General features: G+C 37.9%; 1 protein-coding gene across 19 annotated transcripts in view; it reads right to left on the bottom strand.

Moving 5' to 3' along the window:
- Nucleotides 1–18,281, bottom strand: part of nfasc.S (neurofascin S homeolog) — a 157,025-nt gene that overhangs the window by 98,153 nt on the left and 40,591 nt on the right. For 18 of the 19 annotated variants that reach the window (XM_041583803.1, XM_041583811.1, XM_041583800.1 and 15 more), the window contains exon 3: nucleotides 10,947–10,964. The exons of the other annotated variant lie outside the window; for it this stretch is intronic. In XM_041583803.1, the coding sequence (XP_041439737.1) occupies nucleotides 10,947–10,964 (18 nt within the window). The remainder of the gene's footprint in view (nucleotides 1–10,946; nucleotides 10,965–18,281) is intronic. 19 annotated transcript variants of the gene reach the window in all.

Below are 18,281 nucleotides of genomic sequence, written 5' to 3'. Positions count from 1 at the left end.
GCAGCTGCAATAGTTTGCTCAGTGGTATTAAAGATATATATGATACCATCTATTGGATTTTTCACTCAGGCCTCCCATGGATTTTTCACCAAGGTTACACCACGTATACTGTCAAACACTGCATGAATTTGACATCAAAGGCGTCTAACTTTAGGGCCAATTAGAAATTAAATATTTTTGATAAGAAAATATATATTGCTATAATACACAAAAGCCATGAATATCCTGTAAATTATATCCTTATAAACGGTGAGTTCTGATGTCATCAGTTATAAACGGTGAGTTCTGATGTCATTTCTGTCACATGACTCATTGAAATTTGTGTATTATAATAAATAAAGTACCCCCAGTTGTAAAATATGAGGATATTAGAAGTTACCTCGGAGTTCCATGACCTGTATAAAAACACTCGGCCTTCGGCCTCGTGTTTTTATATGGTCATGAAACTCCTCGGTAACTTATAATATCCCTATATTTTACAAAAGGGGGTACTTTATTCACTATATATTTAACAAACAACTATTTATAATGTAATAAATATCTGAACGAAAAGCATGAAACAGGACAGCTATATAGACAAGCTGTTTGTTGACAGTGTCTACTGATCCCCAGCTAAAGGTCTACTGGTATATCCCGATCTACCTTTTGAACACCCCTGTTCTATATTATATAAGACAATTATGTTTCACTTAATTGTATTTATTTGGTTTAAAAAAAATTTTTTTTTTCTTTTGCATGATGTGAAACTTACAGTTTTAAATGAAAAATACATACTGTACTAGCAAATTCCATTCCTAAAAATGGAAAGTAAGAGAGCAGAAGAGGTCAGTAAGAGCAGCAGGAAGCAGAGGTGTCAGGATATATATTGTGGAAGCTGAGTATAGGTTGAGCAGAGACAACGGGGTTATTTATCATAGTCCAATTTTATCTCAATATTTTCAGCTACAAACTCCGACCAAATCCGCTCAGGTTTTTTACGGATGTTTATTATTTCATTTTCCCGAAAATTTGCTTTGTGGGAAAAAATCAGATTTTCATGATTATTGTGCCTGTAGCCTTCCATTTCCTGATTACAATCCTTACAGTTGAAACTGACAGTTTAAACCTCTGACATAGCTTTTTGTAGCCTTCCCCTAAACCATGATACTGAACAATCTTTGTTTTCAGATCTTTTAAGAGTTGCTTTGAGGATCCTATGCTGTCCCATTCAGAGGAGCACAACTTGCAATTGACCACCTTAAATACCTTTTCTCATGATTGGACACACCTGACTATGAAGTTCAAGGCTTAACGAGCTAATCCAACCAATTTGGTATTGCCAGAAGTCACCAAGGACATAGGAAACTTAGCGGTCACAAAGAGCTGGGAGACCGGGGGTAAGGGCATTGGAGGGACGGCACAGGAGAAGGGAGGGCCGGAAGGAGCTCTTGGAAGAGACTAATATTGGCAGGCGTTGCTTCACAAACTAAAAGCCGCAAACTGTAGCGTGCAACCCATAGCCCACCCTATCGGTATGAAAACCCCTGCCCCAAAGGAAAATTCCTGGGAATAAATTTGGAGGGTATTGCTATACAGGGGAAAGATTTAAGGCACAGAGGCAGGACACTCTTAACCCTGTGACTAAACCACCCTGGTACCAGAAGATATAAAGGGAAGAGGTGAGAAGTGGCCCCTAAGATCCCTCAGCACTTATCTCGGCACTCTACCTTTGCTTGGTGACGGGATATAGATATAAATTGAGTATGGGTAAGCAGCGAAAGAAATCTGCTCCGGTCAAGATGACTGCTTACTACCCAAAGACTACCACTCTATCAGGATCGCAAACGCCATCTCAAGAAGGTGGCGAGTCCACAGGCAATAGCCCAGTGAACCAGATGCGGAATGTAGAAAAAAGTGCAGAAAGGGTAGAGTACTCGGTGGATGAAACACCACTCACTGTGGCGTCGCTGAGGGAGCTACTGGCAGCACTCCGGACAGAGATCCAGGGGGACTTCAGAGTGGTTTTCTCCTCATTACACACGGAGCTAACGCAGCTGGGTGAACGTACTGATCATGTAGAACAGAAAATGGCAGAATTAGTCACATCACATAATGAGCTGATTGACGCAAATTGCGCTTTAGAGGAAGAAGTACAAGCTTTAACGGCAAAAATGGCTGATCTCGAGGACCGGAATAGGCGAAATAACCTTAGGGTAAGGGGCATTCCGGTATCAGTTCATATCCAGGATTTAAATGAATATTGATGGACCCACTGGGAAGGTACCTTATAATTAATATTAAAATATTAGATGTAACCTACACCATTGCAAATATATATAGTCCTAATAAACGACAGGGCAAATTCTATAATATGATATTTAGGATAATAGATGAGGAACGAAGGGGGCTTCTTATCATTGGAGGTGATTTTAATGTTCCCTTACAATATGATATCGATACTAGCGTTTCGCTATATGCAAGAAGTCCTCGGGACAGTTTACATCAAGCTAAAATCCTGAAAAAACTGATGATACAGAGAGCACTTTATGATGTCTGGAGAGTACAACACACTACGGAAAGGGATTATACGTTCTTCTCTCATGCGTGCGCTAAATACTCTCGAATAGATTACTTTTTAGTGGACAAAATAAGTTTACAAACTATAATTAAATCGGGGATAGGGATTAGTACATGGGCAGACCATGCCCCGATAGACATAGATATTGAGCATAATTGCACCTTGCGAGCACAATCTTACTGGCGCCTAAATGAATCCCTATTAAACCACCAAACACATGTAGAAGAGTGTAAAGCAGCACTAAGGGAATATTTTCATATAAATGATACCTAAACTGTCCCTCAAGCGACATTGTGGTGCGCGCATAAAGCTGTTATTAGAGGACATTTGATAAAAATAGCAGCCACCACCAAAAGAATCAACGAATCGACTATGAAAGAACTCACACAACAGCTACAAGAGTTGGAGGCCATGAATAAGGGACAACCTATACGAACAAGAACCAAACAAATACAAGAGTTGAGACATCAACTACAACTCATAGAGAATAAGAAAGTTGAATGGCAACTTCGGCATCTTAACCATAAGAGATATACAAAAGGTAATAAAGCTACAAAGCTTCTGGCGAGTATTCTCAAAAAAAGACAAATTGATCATTCAATAGCCCAAATAATGTCAAAGCAGGGACATGCAATTACTAATCCAAAGGAAATAGCAAATCAATTTGCAGAATATTACTTGTCTTTATATAACAACTCAGGATACCAACACTCCACAACCAACTGAAGAGGTAATACATAAGTTCTTGAAAGCAGCTAACATACCTCAACTTCAACCCTCTCAACTGCAGTGTCTTAACGCAGACATCACATCAGAGGAAGTTAGGATAGCTATAAAATCAGCTCCACCCGGGAAAGCCCCGGGGCCGGATGGACTAACTAACGGGTATTATAAATGTTTCCAGGAGATTCTACTCCCTCATCTTGTTGATTTATTCAATCATATTCTACAGGGAAAGGCTTTCCCTGCAGAAATATTAGTGGCTACGATATGAGTGATCCCTAAACCTGGGAAAGACCCGGTAGAATGTGCAAACTATAGACCTATTTCATTATTGAATGCAGACCTGAAACTATATGCTAAAGTAATAGCTTCTAGGTTGTCATTAGTCCTGCCCTCTTTACTTCATTTGGATCAGGCAGGTTTTATGAAAGGTAGACAGGGTCCAGATAACACCAGATACAAGAAAGGAACCTACGATGTTGTGCAGTTTAGACGCCGAAAAGGCCTTTGATAGGGTAAACTGGAATTATCTGGACCTTACTTTACAATATTTTGGCTTTAATGGCCCTATCAAACATGCTATACTATCTTTATATTCCAATACCACTGCACAAGTTAATAACATGGGTTTCCTCTCTAACAAGTTCAAGATCTCGAATGGCACTAGACAGGGTTGCCCCCTCTCCCCCTTTATTTTCAATCTTACACTGGAACCATTGGCCAGGATTATTCGGAAGGAGGATAGGGTCTCAGGTATTCGGGTGAACAATATCGATTATAAGCTAGCAATGTTTGCAGATGACATCATTCTTACATTAACTAAACCTGAGAGGTCACTACCTGCGGTACTAGAGATAATAAAAAACTTCAGTGAGGTATCCTACTATAAGTTAAACTAGACGAAATCTCAGATCCTTCCACTTGGAATGCCTCAAGAAGATATAGCACTGTTAAAGGCAGAATACACATTTCACTGGAAAACGCAAACAATTACATATTTTGGGATTGAATTGAGCAGTTCGGTTTCTAAAACCTATGCAGCCAACTACCCCAAGTTGCTTGACACTACACAGGATCTTTTGAGAAAGTGGACACCGTTATATACATCATGGTTGGGGAGAATGGCCACTATCACAATGATGACTTTGCCTAAATTTTTGTATATTTTTCGAACTTTACCAATAACAGTTCCATGTTCTTTTTTTCGTAAAGCACAACGAATGATCCAAAATTATATTTGGTCAAATCATAAACCAAGAATCCAGCAGAAGTATTTGCAAAGAGCAACAGATAAAGGTGGTTTTGGGGTTCCAAATTTAGAAACATATTATCAGGCCACCATCCTGGAACAAATGAGAGCGTGGAATCTTCCTAATGAAAATTTGCACTGGCTTCAATTGGAACAAAATTTTATTAAACCATCGACACTTAGAGGGTTAATGTGGGCGCACCCGCAGGTTCTGTCAATCCATAGTTCTACAGCTATTCATACTACGAAGACGGCAATAAACATATGGTCAAAAATTAATGGGAAGATATCATTGATAGAATTTCCGGCATTAAGTGCGAATTTGGAGATCCTGGAAATGGCAATTCCCCCATCTTAGCCTATCAAAATGGCGAAATAATCAGCTGACATTTCTAGGACAACTATATGAAAACTCGGTTTTGAAACCTTTTGATAGATTGATGATAGAATATAATATCCCAAAGCATGATTTTTATAAATATTTACAAATAAAACATTTCTTGAGCAGAACAAGTGATCTTGAACATACCCAAACTTCCAGATATGAGAAATTAGTCGCTCAGAATCCACAGAGCAAGAAAGGAATTACTATAATATACAAGCTATTGATGGAAGAGTCAACAACAGAAAAACCTTCCCATTTACGGAAGTGGGAACAGGAGCTAAATATGGTTTTGGACTCACAACAATGGACAAAAATGGCCAATATGGCATACAGATATTCAAAATGTACTAACCACATTGAAAATGCCAGTAAGATATTCTATAGATGGTATAAAACTCTGAGTCTCGTACATAAATACTACCCAGCGGCCTCAGACCAATGTTGGAGAGATTGTAATAATATTGGTAATCTAACCCATATCTGGTGGCACTGCCCAAAAATCTTAACATTATGTAAAACTACCGAAATGATTTTGAAACAGGCTACCCAACTTCATGTAATATTGACTTTACCATTAGCAATATTGAATTATGGGCTGGAAGTACAGCACCTTATATTTCATATTCTGACAGCAGTCACATTATTAATACCAAGGCACTGGAAGACGGCTCAAGTCCTACAAAAACAGGAATTGGTTTCAGTAAATGATTTAAATCTAGTGTACGAGCAAATGTCGCTTGGTGAACGCCGGTTTAAGAAGGAGTGTGAACATTCTAAGTATTTGTGGGAAGTATGGAAAAAAAGATACTATTTACCCGTGGAGGAGCCACATATAGAGACTACCTTTGGCGTATAAAGATGGGAGATCTTTCACTATCTTCTTTTATTCTTATTTAATTTCCTTTTTTTATATATATATATATATATATATATATATATATATATATATATATATATATATATATATATATATATATATATATATATAATGTCCAATTAGATCTCAGCACACCATTTAGAAGATAATTGATCCAACCCAGGTGCTATCCAGACGTGATTTTCATACAAAAATGTGAATAAATGGATGCACACCGGGATTTTTTTAAAAAAGTTAAAACTTGCTTTTATTTAAATATTTAAAACATGGTCAGGTCAACGTTTCGGTCTCCATCTTAGACCTTTGTCAAGACCCAAATGGTTGGTTAAAAAGGGCACATATATAGATATATTAATCCCTCCCACAAATGGTTACCCTGCCACTGCTTACTCTGAATCAAAGTATTAACCCTGTTACGTGAATTCAGGCATTTTCAAATCATTAGGTGCAGACGTGGGTAAACCAAAAAGGAAATGTAAATAAAAACAAAAAGACAATTGGACCATGCAGAAACCTATTTCTTCAAAGTAGATTGTAAGGTTATGAAATCTTGAACCTATATTAAATGTTACAAAGTTCCAATAATTACATGACTCCAGGCACATCCTTTCTACATCCTCATACAGGTAAACGTTTCCAGATCCGACACCATATAACGTGCACCACTACCCACATAATTTATCTAGTAACATGTCCTTGTGGGCTTTCCTATGTAGGAAAAACGGATCAAACCCTTAGGTTACGAATGGATGGCCATCGGTCTGCGATTAGCACGGCTTTTAGGGATGGACAGACACAGAAACCAGTGGCCAAGCACTTCCTTGAGAGGGGACATAGGCTGCCCACCTTTAAATATATAGCCATTGACCACATCCCCCCCTTGAGTAGAGGTGGGAATAGATCTAAGATGCTACTGCAACGGGAGGTGTTTTGGATCAAAAAACTGAATACTTTGGCACCCTCGGGGTTAAATGAACATTGTTCTTTCTTATGCTTTTTGAATGAGCGTTGACAATCCTTTTACTACTAGGAACGCACTGATTGAATCCAGATAGCAGATATGTGCAGATCTATTAGGTTTAGTTGAACACTTAATTATTGGAACTTTGTAACATTTAATATAGGTTCAAGATTTCATAACCTTACAATCTACTTTGAAGAAATAGGTTTCTGCATGGTCCAATTGTCTTTTTGTTTTTATTTACATTTCCTTTTTGGTTTACCCACGTCTGCACCTAATGATGTTTGAAAATGCCTGAATTCACGTAACAGGGTTAATACTTTGATTCAGAGTAAGCAGTGGCAGGGTAACCATTTGTGGGAGGGATTAATATATCTATATATGTGCCCTTTTTAACCAACCATTTGGGTCTTGACAAAGGTCTAAGATGGAGACCGAAACGTTGAGCTGACCATGTTTTAAATATTTAAATAAAAGCAAGTTTTAACTTTTTTTAAAAAATCCCGGTGTGCATCCATTTATTCACATTTTTGTATATATATATATTTTTTTTTTTTTTTGAGGCTGTGGTCTGCTAGGTGTGAGGTAGGGGGAGGGTTATTGGGGGAATATTGTACACTTATTCACTATGATAACACGGATATTAAAATAACACTACACTTGTCCCCGTACCAGTATTGGTACGGGCTTTTCATGGAAATACAGACAATTGTCCCTCATAAGGATAATGACATTTGTTTTTTTTAATATCAAAATTGGTACTTACACCCCATAACAAGCACAGGAAGGTGTTCTTTAGAACAACACGGGCACTGGTCCCCTATAATATTACTGGTATTATTAATTACTAAATATTTATTTACTTATGTATTCACATATTTATTTATTTATTTATTTATTTTTACACAAACACTGGCACTCCTTCCAAGAACAATATCGACACGGTCTCACATAAAAATAATGGCACTAGTTATATATAAACACGGGCACCTGGTCCTTAAATTTAGTAGTAACACTTGACCCCAAGTAGATAGGAGCCCTCCCCTTATAATAACAACACCGGCAGGAGTTAATTTATATTCTTTTAATAGCTGTGAAGTGTATGTTGTTGTATGCAAAAGCTCATTTAGACAAGCCACAGTCATTTTGGAATAAAGTGCTTTGAACTGATGAGACAAAAATTTAGTTATTTGGTCATAACAAAAATCACTTTGCATGGCGGAAGAAGGACACCACATTCCAAGAAAAACTTGTGAGGTTCCATCATGCTGTGGGACTGTGTGGATAGTTCAGGGACTGGGGCCCTTGGTAAAGTCGAGGGTCGGATAAATTCAACCCAATATTAACAAATTCTTCAGGATAATGTTCAAGCATCATTCACAAAGTTGAAGTTCTGCAGGGGTTGGATATTCCAACAAGACAATGACCCTAACCACACTTCGAAATCTATAAAGGCATTTATGTAGAGGGAGAAATTTATGCACCTGTCTAATTTTGTTATGATGCATATTTCTGTTAATCCAATAAACTTTATGTCACTGCTGAAATACTACTGTTTCCATAAGGCATGTTATATATTAAAAGGAAGTTTCTACTTTGAAAGCTCAACCAATGATAAACAAAACTCCAAAGAATTAAGAGGGGTTCCCAAACTTTTTCATATGACTGTATAACTTTCCTTCTGTATTAAAGGTAATCTAAAGCTCAACAAAGAACTGAGCTAAAAACCAGCCCAAAGACACTATCCATTTATTTGTGAAGAGTTGCCCTTATGCAAAAATGTCCACACTTACTGTATCTCATCCCAGTACCTGATCTGGGGAACTGTCAGTTAACCTTAGCTTAGGGACTGACTCACAATATAAAATCCATGGTAACTAATAAATTCTGATCCACATTACATGACAGAATCAGTACAGATCATCACCCTCAGGCAAGGACTGGCACATGTATTTACAGTATATATTTTTTCATATCCCACTAGAGTATAAATTATAGTACATTATTATTAATGTATTTATATATATTAATAGTTCCCTCCACTAAATATTTAAACAACTCTACAGTTCTACCATAAATTGTACTCTTAGTCAAGTTTTTGCCTGGGGGTCACATTGCCACAAAAACTGTCTCTCTGCCGGTTTACTTTTCTGACTGTGTCTTCTACAGATCTACTGTATGTTTTCCATAGGGACCCGTCAGTTAATCTGCATACACTGAGCTTAGCTGTGTGCATTTGTACAGACAAAAATTTTGAGTCCAGTTCACACAACAAATTTTGGTTCACAAAAGTAATTTTGTGTGGAAACACCTAATTTTGTATTTTTTCTGAATAACACGCTTCTCTGCAAGCGCTTTTTTTAAAAAATTCACACATGGCTTTAACAAATGCACACACAAAAAATGTTTTATTGGTTGCAATACTTTCGAAACATTTTAAGGGAGACACCACAACTAAGGGGCAGATTTATCAAAGGTGGAGGTGAATTTTCGAATGAAAAAAAAATTAGAATTTCAAGCTATTTTTTTGTGTACTTCGACTAAGGAATAGTCCAAATTCGATTTGGATTTGAAAAGAATTCGAAGAATTTGAATATCGAAATTTATTATGTACTGCCTCTTTAAAAATTCAACTTCGACCATTCGCCATCTAAAACCTGCCGAATTGCTGTTTTAACCTATGGGGACCTCCTAGAACCTATTTGGAGTCAATTGGTGGACTTTGAAAAATCTAAATTTTTTGGGGGAAAAAATTCAAATCGCATTCGATCGTATGCGCTATTCCTTAGAATGGTACGATTCGGATCTGGCCCAATACGGACCTATTCGATCGAAAACGGACCTATTCGACCAAAAAAAACTTCGACGTAATTTCGGTTGGTCTTTTTGAATTTGAATTTCTAAGTTTTTTCAATTCGAAATTCGACCCTTGATAAATATGCCCTAAAGTCTGAAAATCTTCAACCAAGTCTGCACTGATTTATAAAGGCACTGGCATTTCAAATGCAGGCCCAACTCTGACTGTCTATGGCATTTTACTGGCGATCTGTGGGACTCTACAGATTGACAGTCCAAGCCTCCTCCAACATTGTATGATAGGACTTTATAACAAATAATGAAGTGTGCAGATGGTCCTATAAATGATTGGGTTGAAAAAATGTAATGGTTTGCTTGGAAGAAGTCTCTGCTGCCCAGGAAAGGGGTAAACATTTCTCCATTTAGGAATTTGGTGTGTAATTCCATTTTGCAACATAGTTGCTGATTTAATGGCTGGCTGGTTTAATGAGATATTTAAGTAATTTAAGTGATATTCTAAGACAATCTGAATTTGGTTTTCATTGTTTATTATTTGTGTTTTTTTAGTTTAGTTTTTTATTCAGCAGCTATCCAATTTGCAGTTTTAGCAATCCGGTTGTTATGTCCCAAACTACCCTAGCAAACCATGCATTTATTTGAATGAGAGGCTGGAATATGAATAGACGAGGGCCTGAATAGAAATAGGAGTAAAAATATGTGTATTTTTAAAGGCTGAGAGAAGCAGATCTGCTCAGTTCCCCTGCTACATTGATTTGACTTTGATATGCCTGTGTGCAGTCACACACAGTGGAGCTGAATCTAGGGTTGCCACATTTTCTGGGGCCAGAAAATGACCAGGGGGCAGAGTGGATGATATCAGAGGTGGGGCTGGTGACATTGGGGGCAGGACTGATGACATGGTGAGTCATTATTTTCAATGTCCTGTATGGATTACAGTTAAAGCTGCATTATTTCTGATCATGTGATCTCTGAGGGGGCACACAGACCATCACAAAATGTGGGCTGAAGGCAAACGGCAACTTCATTATGGGACAGGAAAGTTTGGGCAAAAAGGTATAGTTATAATTCAGCCTTCTGATAGAATTATGTTAACCCCATTGACTTTATACAGTTTCCCTCTCTTCACTTCCCATTTAAAGTCCCACCATTCTGCACTTTTATTCATCTTTCTACATTAGAGATCTTAAAAAATGTTGTTACACATATATAATTTTGCTTAATTGAAAATGTTTATGTGTGTGTGTTTGTGTGTTTAAGCAATAGTATATGTATTTGTTTTTATGTCTCTTTTCCTAATGTGTCTTTTCTTTTGACCACTTAATTAGTAGAACAGCCATTTTTTTCTAATAGCAAACTGAAGTTCTGATTAAAACTTACGGTCTCGTTGAATGGTTGCTGTTAGTTTCCATGGCAGCAAATGGGAAAATAAAGAAGAGAGGTTAGTGCAGTGCATGCAGATTGAATGTTTCAGTTACACATAAAAACTATAAAAACAAACAAGTAACACCCATTCCTGTCAAGACAAATGTTTACTTATTTTGTATTTTAATATTAAATTATAATTTTTGGAAAATTTGCACTTAAAAGGGAAGTGTGAAAGTAAAAAAGCAGGCAGATAAAGTATCATAACTAACCTTTTCCTTACCTAATGGGCCATACTGAATATTTACAATATGCTGAATTCCTTTCAACTACCTATACACCCTGGCTACATGGATGGCATACTGTATATACATGCATTATTCAGTTTACACTTAAATGCAAAAAAGGTGCAAAATTATGGAGCATATAAAATTGCTCAGAAACTAATATAGTTAGTAACCTAGTTCAGCAATGAATGTTTTACTAACTACACCAGCTCTATAAATAAAAATAAATTAGCATTGCTTGAATTTGCATTTTTGCCCCCTCTTTTACACTACACATATATATTTGTACTTGGATAATTATTTATTATTTTTAACATGGATTCTGCTATTTGTTTTCAGTATAGCATGCTTCACAAAGTGTAGTTTTGGTCCCACTAGGAGATCTTAATGGAGTGAGCAAAACGCGAGGAAGATGTAGCAAAAAAGACAAATGTGTAGCTACTGTGGGGGGTTTACTTGATGGTAGGCTGCAACCGGATCAGTTTTAGAGCTTTCTGCCCATGTTTATTTTTCAGCGGCAGCAGAATTTTCCCTCGCAGGGAGAAGGAAACCATAGAAGAAATAACAGTTCAACAGAAATATCCAGCCTCCTGGCTAACACAAAATAAATGATTTTCCTTTCTTCCGACACTGAGCACTCCAGCAGTCTGTCTTACTCACACAAACACCTGCTGTTCAGCGTCAGGTCTACTAAATAGGCCTAAGGCCTCCTGAAAACCAAGTCTACGGATTTGGGAATCTGTCCGACCCAACTCTTGCGGATTCCCCGTAAGACTAGCCCCAGATCACCAATTACAAAAACCCTGCAGAGATACAAAGTGTTTCTCTGCTAACATACCTCCCAACTGTCCTGTTTTTAGAGGGACAGTCCCTCTTTTGACAGCTCAACCTGCAGTTCCTCATTTGTACTGTAAAGTCCTGTTTTTCTCTGCACTGAACAGCCAGAAAAAAACATGTTTCTAATGTAATTGGCTATTGGCAGAGAGCCCAGAACAGCCACCAGGTGCACTTGGAAATAATTTCAGATAAGCAAATAAGTAATTGTAACATTATAAGATAACAGGTCTCTTGGGGAAACTGTGACTCACAGCTTAAAGGGCATGTAAAGTCTAAAATAGAATAAGGCTAGAAATGCTGTATTTTGTATACTAAATATAAACATGAACTTACTGCACCACAAGTCTAATCAAACAAATAATGTATGCTTTCAAAGTTGGCTACAGGGAGTGACCATCTTGTAACTTTGTTAAACATCTTTGCAAGACTAAGACTGTGCACATGCTCAGTGTGGTCTGGGCTGCTTAGGGATCGTCATAAACAAAGCTGCTTGAGTTCTGCATGGCTGGGAAGTAAGGCGGGGGCTCCCCCTGCTGTTCATAAGTATGATTGTTTCTCTGCTCAGCAGTTAGGGACCATATGAGAATTACTATCCACAGCAGTAAATGAAGGGAGAATTTCACTGCATACAGTCAGGTTTCTTATAAAAACGGTACACATTTTTTAATTAAAGTATATTGGAGAGAGGTTTCTTTTTCATTAAAGAATGTAAAAATGGGATTTTATTTTTTCGCATTTACATGCCCTTTAAAGGGCAAAACACCTGCATTAGCATAACTGTAATAACTGGAAAAAAACACAGAAATGTGTTCAAACTTTCATAATCTACCAAATTTTGTAACATGGTAATTAGGGGGTGTGGGCTTGGCCAAAATGTTTGCGCTACACGTGCCAACTTTTTTGTGCCTCTTTTTATTTCCAAAATGTTGGGAGGTATGTGCTAACAACACTACTGGCCTCACCTCAGTAAAAATGCCTGAGAATCCATGGCCCAACATACATCAATCACTTTTCCCCCAGGAAACTGGGGACCTTTTTGACACTATACCACACTACATAAAAGTTTCTCTCTAAAGATTTTGGAGGTTTTTCCTAGATTTTAAAGACAGAAAATTTTGCGATAAAATATTGTTCCTTTTCTACTTTGTTGATCTTGGGCCTATTGCAGCATTCCTTTTAACATTTTCTTCTTTGTATTGTTTTCAGAAGTGTGTAACCTCAGCACTGGTTATCTGTCTGCCTTTTACTGTTTGAAAATCAGTTCCAAGTACAATTCTATTTGCATATACAAATTAGGGACAGGGAGGGAAATCGCATGACTTTTTGTCACAAAACAAGGAAGCAAGAAGTGTTTTCCCCCTTCCAACCCCTAATTTGCATATTCAAATTAGGATTCAAATTCGGTTCAGTATTCGGGCAAATCTTTCGCAAAGGATTCGGGGGTTCGACCGAATCCAAAATAGTGGATTCGGTGCATCCCTAACGGGAACACACTTCCTATAGGCTGCACATAAGTTGAACTGCTTCAGTTTTCTATGCTACGCCATGGAGCTGAATTGAAATGATATTATTACATGTCTAAATAGACCAGACCAAAGCTGCATCATGTTGGACAGTATGGTGTACATGGACACAAGACCCCAACAGGAATGCATTAAAGTGGACCTGTCACTCATAAAAAGCTGTATAATAAATGTCCTTTTCAAATTAAACATGAAACCCAAAATAATTTTTTTTATTTAAGCATTCATTGCTGTAGTAAACGCATTTAAAAATCTCAGCTGTCAATCAAATATTGCCTGCCCCTCCTCTATGCCTTAGGCAATTACTTTCACTTTCCATTCAACACTAGGGGGCACATTTACTAAACTCGAGTGAAGGGTTCGAAGTAAAAAACTTCGAATTTCGAAGGTTTTTTTTGGTTACTTCGACCATCGAATAGGCTACTTCAACCTACGACTATGACTTCGATTCAAATGATTCAAACTAAAAATCGTTCGACTATTCGACCATTCAATAGTCAAAGTACTGTCTCTTTAAAAAAAACTTCGACTACCTACTGTAAACTTTAAACCTACAGAGCATCAATGTTAGCCTATGGGGACCTTCCCCATAAGCTTTCTATGCTTTTTTTGATCGAAGGAAAATCCTTCGATCGATGGATTATAAAATCCTTCGAATCGTTCGATTCGAAGGATTTAATTTTTCCTTCGATCGTTCGATCAAAGTATTTACGGTAAATCCTTTGACTTCGATATTCGAAGTATTTTACTTCGATGGTCGAGTATCGAGGGTTAATTAATCCTCGATATTCGACCCTTAGTAAATGTGCCCCTAGATGTCCCTGCACTCCCCCACATTCCGCCTCTCTCTTTACCATTTAATTGTGTAACCAGTGCATGGGGGTGGACATCAGGTCCCCCATTCTGTTGCACAAACAAGATTTTGAGATGATGCAAGGCTTGCCTTAATAACAGTGTCCACAAAATGGCTCCTACCTGCTTGCTATAATTATTAATTCACAGACCGTAGGAAACAAAAGTCAGATAATTTTTACAGTGTAATTAAAGTTCTTTTTGCTTGACTAACATGATAAAATAGTATTAGTAAATAGTGACTGTATGTCTAACATAACAGAACAGAACACTACTTCCTGCTTTTCATCTCTCTAACTCTGAGTTATCAGCGACTTGAAGGGGGGTCACATGGGACATAACTGTTCAGTGAGTTTGCAATTGATCCGCAGCATGCAGCTCAGATTCAAAAGCAACAGTTATGACTCATTTGACCCCCCTCAGCTCACTGATTGGTTACTGCCTGGTAACCAATCAGTGGAAACCAAGAGATCTGCAAAGCAGGAAGTAGTGTTCTGGCTATTCTGTTACACATCCATTCACTCCAGCCTTTATACTAGGGTTGCCACCTGTCCGGTTTTGACCTGGACAGCCCTGTATCTTGAAGGGCTGCCCGGGTCAAAACTTCCTGCCCAGTTTTCCAAATAAGGAAAACCAGGCAGGATTCCCTTGATTGACTCGGCCAATCGTCGATCATGCATCATAGCCACGCCCCCTGATGTCATGGACAAGCCCCGTTACATCACAGCCCGCCCCCTGATGGCACGGCCCTGCCCCCCTGCCAGGTGGCAACCCTACTTTATACATTATATTTTTGGCTAACTAACTATATTGAAAACATTTTTTATTTTGCACAGCCTATCTATTTACCCAGTTTTTATTTTTACACAAAAAAATTCTTTTAACAAGCATGTAAGTAGGCAGGCCAGCTGTTCTACATGTAGTTGGATATTTGCTGCAGACAATCGTGTGCCCTAAAGTTTTGTATTTATTGCTTACTTTCTGTATTAATCACTGAGGGAAATAATTTTTAAGGGGTGGTTCACTTGCAATTTAATTATTAATATGTATTGCTCTGTGAGCTTACAATTTTATTATTATTATTACTTTTTATTGCATATCTTTCTGTTAGGCCTACTAATATTCATATTCCAGTATCTCATTCATAGCAACCAGACAGCTGCTGAAATTCCAAACTGGAAAGCTGCTGAATGAAACACTAGTACCTGAAAAACCACACAAACTAAAAAATGAAAACCAACAGCAAATTGTCTCAGAGTCTCAATGTCTACATCATACTAAAAGTTTAAAGGTGAACAACGCCTTTCATTACTGTAGGGGAAAGGGGGAGGTGGCCCACACAAAAAAACTCCACACATTAAAGACAAATTTAAAATACATTTTTTAAAATTGTTAGTAAAAACGATATTAAGCATTTTTATTATTGGATTAATGGCTTCTTGTGTCAATAAATGTGGTAAAAGTCTGCACAGGAATTAATTTACATCAGTGTATGACAAAATTCGAATTTTTTAAAAATTAATTAAAAAAAAACGTTTAGATAGCAGCATCAAGTTAATCAAACAGCTTACTATATGGTGCTGCCGAGTTTACACAAATTATTTTGCTGTTTCGATTTTTAATTTTAAATGACAAGTAATTTTAAATCATTTATTTAAGCCCCAACAAAAAAATCTTATAGAAAAATAAAATTCAAGTTTACTATCCATTTTGATTTTAAGCAGTTTGTTCACCTAAATATGCAGTCAAAATTCCAATTCATGCAGAATCATCCTTCCCAATTGTTTTAATTAGGTGAAAAAATAATCATACCTACTGGTCAAAAACAGCCTTAGTTGGGACTGTTTTTAAAAGGACAAATCAACGCCAAAATAAAAAATTGCCCAATAAAAAAACATAATTCCAAGCAACTTTTTACCATACATTTAACAACATTTTTCAGTGCTTTTAAGGTAAGGCCACACGAGGAGATTGGGGGAGATTTTGTCGCCTGGCGACTAATCGCCTCGTCTTTTGCGCGACTATCTCCCCAAACTGCCTCTGCGTTTTTCCCCATAGGCTAGAATGAAAAGTTGCCTGCGCTAATGCACACACGGCGATGCGTTTTCAATAGTCGCCCAAAGTTGCCTCAGTGAGCAATGCACCTGAGGAAGGGGTTTTCCCCCAAAAGCTTGTGTGTGAATTCCGCTGGAATAAAATGTTTTAAAGGCAAAGCCTGAGGATGGTGTGCTTCATATCCTATTATTCAAGCCTCAGTGAGCGAACCATTAAGGCAGAGACTAGAAATGGACAAACACTGTAGTGATGTGCGTGTCAGGCTTTTCCTGACCCACACCAGCCCGCCACCCGCCCTCCCACCACTGGCGCCGGGTTCCTTTTATAGACCCGCGCCGACCCGCTCCGCCGATGACTTCACAAAAGGGGCAGGGCAAGAGGTGCATGTCTATAAAAGCTCAACCCGGAAGTTGGAAGCCAGCATTTGGAAGGTCGGCCGGCCCACACGTCACTGAAACACTGGTTTCAGTAGGTCTTCAGTCTCGTGCTTTTATATGGTCATGGAACTCCTCGGTGACTTATAATATCCTTATATTTTACAATATGGGGTATTTACTATATATCTATATACAGTGTGTATATATATATATATATATATGTTTGTGTCCCAAAAAGTGTCTGGCTAGAGGAGTGTCCACTTTGCCAGTGGCTAAAGCTGCACGTATGATTAATTCACTATCATCCTGTGGGGATTTAATTGCTTCTCTCACAGCTAGTGTCAGATTAGAATAATAATTATTCGGCTGGCGTAATATTTCAGAACACTGATGATGATTTTTTGGACAGACATAATATCAAAGGCTATTGTGATACTAAGCTCTATAGTTAGTATAGGTATGGGTAGATAGAATTTGATTAAAAGTAGGGAGGGGTGTATGTATGGATGTTGGGTTTTCATTTGGAGGGGTTGAACTTGATGGACTTTGTCTTTTTTCAACCCAATTTAACTATGTATGTAACTATGTATGTAACTCATTTTGTACAATGCCGCAATAAGTTTGGGTGCTATAGGTGTACAGGATGCAAAACCTGTGGTTGCTTACTTACCGGTGAAACTTTTTCCCATCCACATAGTGGAAAACGGTATCGGATTGGCCATGGATTGACCTGCACCTCAGAATTTGTTGTCTACTGCATAGTATGCCCATGTGGCCTCTACTATGTTGATAAGTGTGTCACGACATTCCGGATGTGAATGAACAATCGTCGCTCTGTCATACGTGCAGCTTTAGCCACTGGCAAAGTGGACACTCCTCTGGCCAAACACTTTTTGGGACACAAACATCCATTGCCTACACTACGAGCAATCCTTATTGACCATATCCCCCCTCTGAGCTGAGGTGGAGATAGATCCAAACTTTTACTACAGCGAGAAGCCAAGTGAATGCGGATCTTGGACACAGTAGCTCCTAGAGGGCTTAATGAAATGTATTCCTTAGCCAGCTATTTGTAACTAGAATTGAGTAACATTAGCTGCCTCTAAGTTAGTAGAATATAATAGCTAGTTGCTTTTTTGACTGATATTGCTATAGGAGTAGAAATATATAGCCTTTGAGATAACGTAGTATGACATGAAGATGCCTATAATTGTTGCTATTTTGATACACTGTTTCCCTATCACAATGGTTTTACACTATACACATTTTGTAGGTTTTAGAAATTTTTAATCATGACACATGATTTTTTCTATAAACAGATATTGTCACATGATACAAGTTTTTAGACACTTAAGGGGTGTGAGCAGATCTATTCACCAACACACATGTGGATGGGTGTTACCTTTAACTCACTTATGT

Source organism: Xenopus laevis, chromosome 2S (assembly GCF_017654675.1).
Source record: "Xenopus laevis strain J_2021 chromosome 2S, Xenopus_laevis_v10.1, whole genome shotgun sequence".
Taxonomy (NCBI): domain Eukaryota; kingdom Metazoa; phylum Chordata; class Amphibia; order Anura; family Pipidae; genus Xenopus; species Xenopus laevis.
This window is presented reverse-complemented; position numbering and strand designations above follow the sequence as displayed.